The 1,139-nt window shown below is 38.1% G+C and overlaps 1 protein-coding gene across 3 annotated transcripts in view; it reads left to right on the plus strand.

Moving 5' to 3' along the window:
* LOC106872515 (Krueppel-like factor luna) overlaps positions 1 to 1,139 on the plus strand; it is a 113,538-nt gene that overhangs the window by 108,063 nt on the left and 4,336 nt on the right. The window contains exon 1 of one of the 3 annotated variants that reach the window (XM_052969327.1): positions 1,003 to 1,029. The exons of the other annotated variants lie outside the window; for them this stretch is intronic. Coding sequence (XP_052825287.1) covers positions 1,018 to 1,029 — 12 coding nt within the window. The 5' untranslated portion in view covers positions 1,003 to 1,017. Of the gene's footprint in view, positions 1 to 1,002; positions 1,030 to 1,139 lie in introns of those variants that run through there. 3 annotated transcript variants of the gene reach the window in all.

Raw genomic sequence — 1,139 nt, forward strand, 5'->3', positions numbered from 1 at the left:
ATTTTCTCTCGTGTGTGTAGCTTTGAGGAAAAAAACTACTTGATTTCCAATCCTGAATGTCAAGAAATTATCTCAGCTTCGCTTTTAGGGAATCGCTATCAATTAATATTGTTTTTTTTTGGGGGGGGGGTCTCCTCCAACTAAGAGGCAAACTTCAAGTAACGAAGGAATTTTTTTGTTTTTTTTTTGTACGCGTTATTCGTCACTGGCGCACCGGTTGTCGGCATACCTTATCTGTGTTGTCTCCATTAAGACCATTGACCCGTTTGGGTGAATTTTTTTCCCTTTAACTCCATTAAAGTACCTACTTATAATATATATATATACATACATATGTGGCACCAACACATTTTTTTTAAACATCGCTGTCGCCTTTTCTCCCACATTTTATTCCTAATATTTAAATGACTGAGCACACACACACAGGCGCGCGCCTTTTTCCACTCTAAAATTACATACATACATACATTGCGTGTCTCTCTCACACATACACACACACACGTGTGTTTGTTGTTCAGTTCACGTGAACCAACGTTTGAATTATACATACATTGCATGCATACATATTACTTACCCACGCAACTATTATACATATTATACATACCCGACTTCAACTACATTTGTACACACCTAGAAATGATTTTTTTTTTCTTTTTTCTTATCTGGAGAATAATAAGTAGGAACATGTGGGTGTGTATGTATGTTATAGTGTGTGTCTAGTTACATAAAACACACCTTTTTCTCTCGTCAAGGAGCGGTGGGTTTCAAAAAGAATAACCGTTTCCGGATTTGTCACACACATACATACACACGTACGAGGTCTATGCACACACGCATGCGTGAGTGTGTGTGTGTGTGTGTGTGTGCGTATAAATAACCCTTTACCAAACTATAACTTTTTATGTCTTACAGTAACTTCAAATACACACACTAATTGCTCAACTCGCCGGCCGACCTCTTCCAGAGCGCCTCTCTTTCTCTCTCTCTCTCTCTCTCACGCACACACATTGAAATCAGATGATAAACCCTGTACGTGGTTATTCAGGCTATTAGAAATAGCAGTCAGGTTTCTATCTTCATTTAATAGGAACATGAAAACATTTGAGAAGGGAAAGCTGAATTCTGTGTTCAAATCCTTT

This window comes from Octopus bimaculoides, chromosome 7 (assembly GCF_001194135.2).
Source record: "Octopus bimaculoides isolate UCB-OBI-ISO-001 chromosome 7, ASM119413v2, whole genome shotgun sequence".
Classification (NCBI taxonomy): domain Eukaryota; kingdom Metazoa; phylum Mollusca; class Cephalopoda; order Octopoda; family Octopodidae; genus Octopus; species Octopus bimaculoides.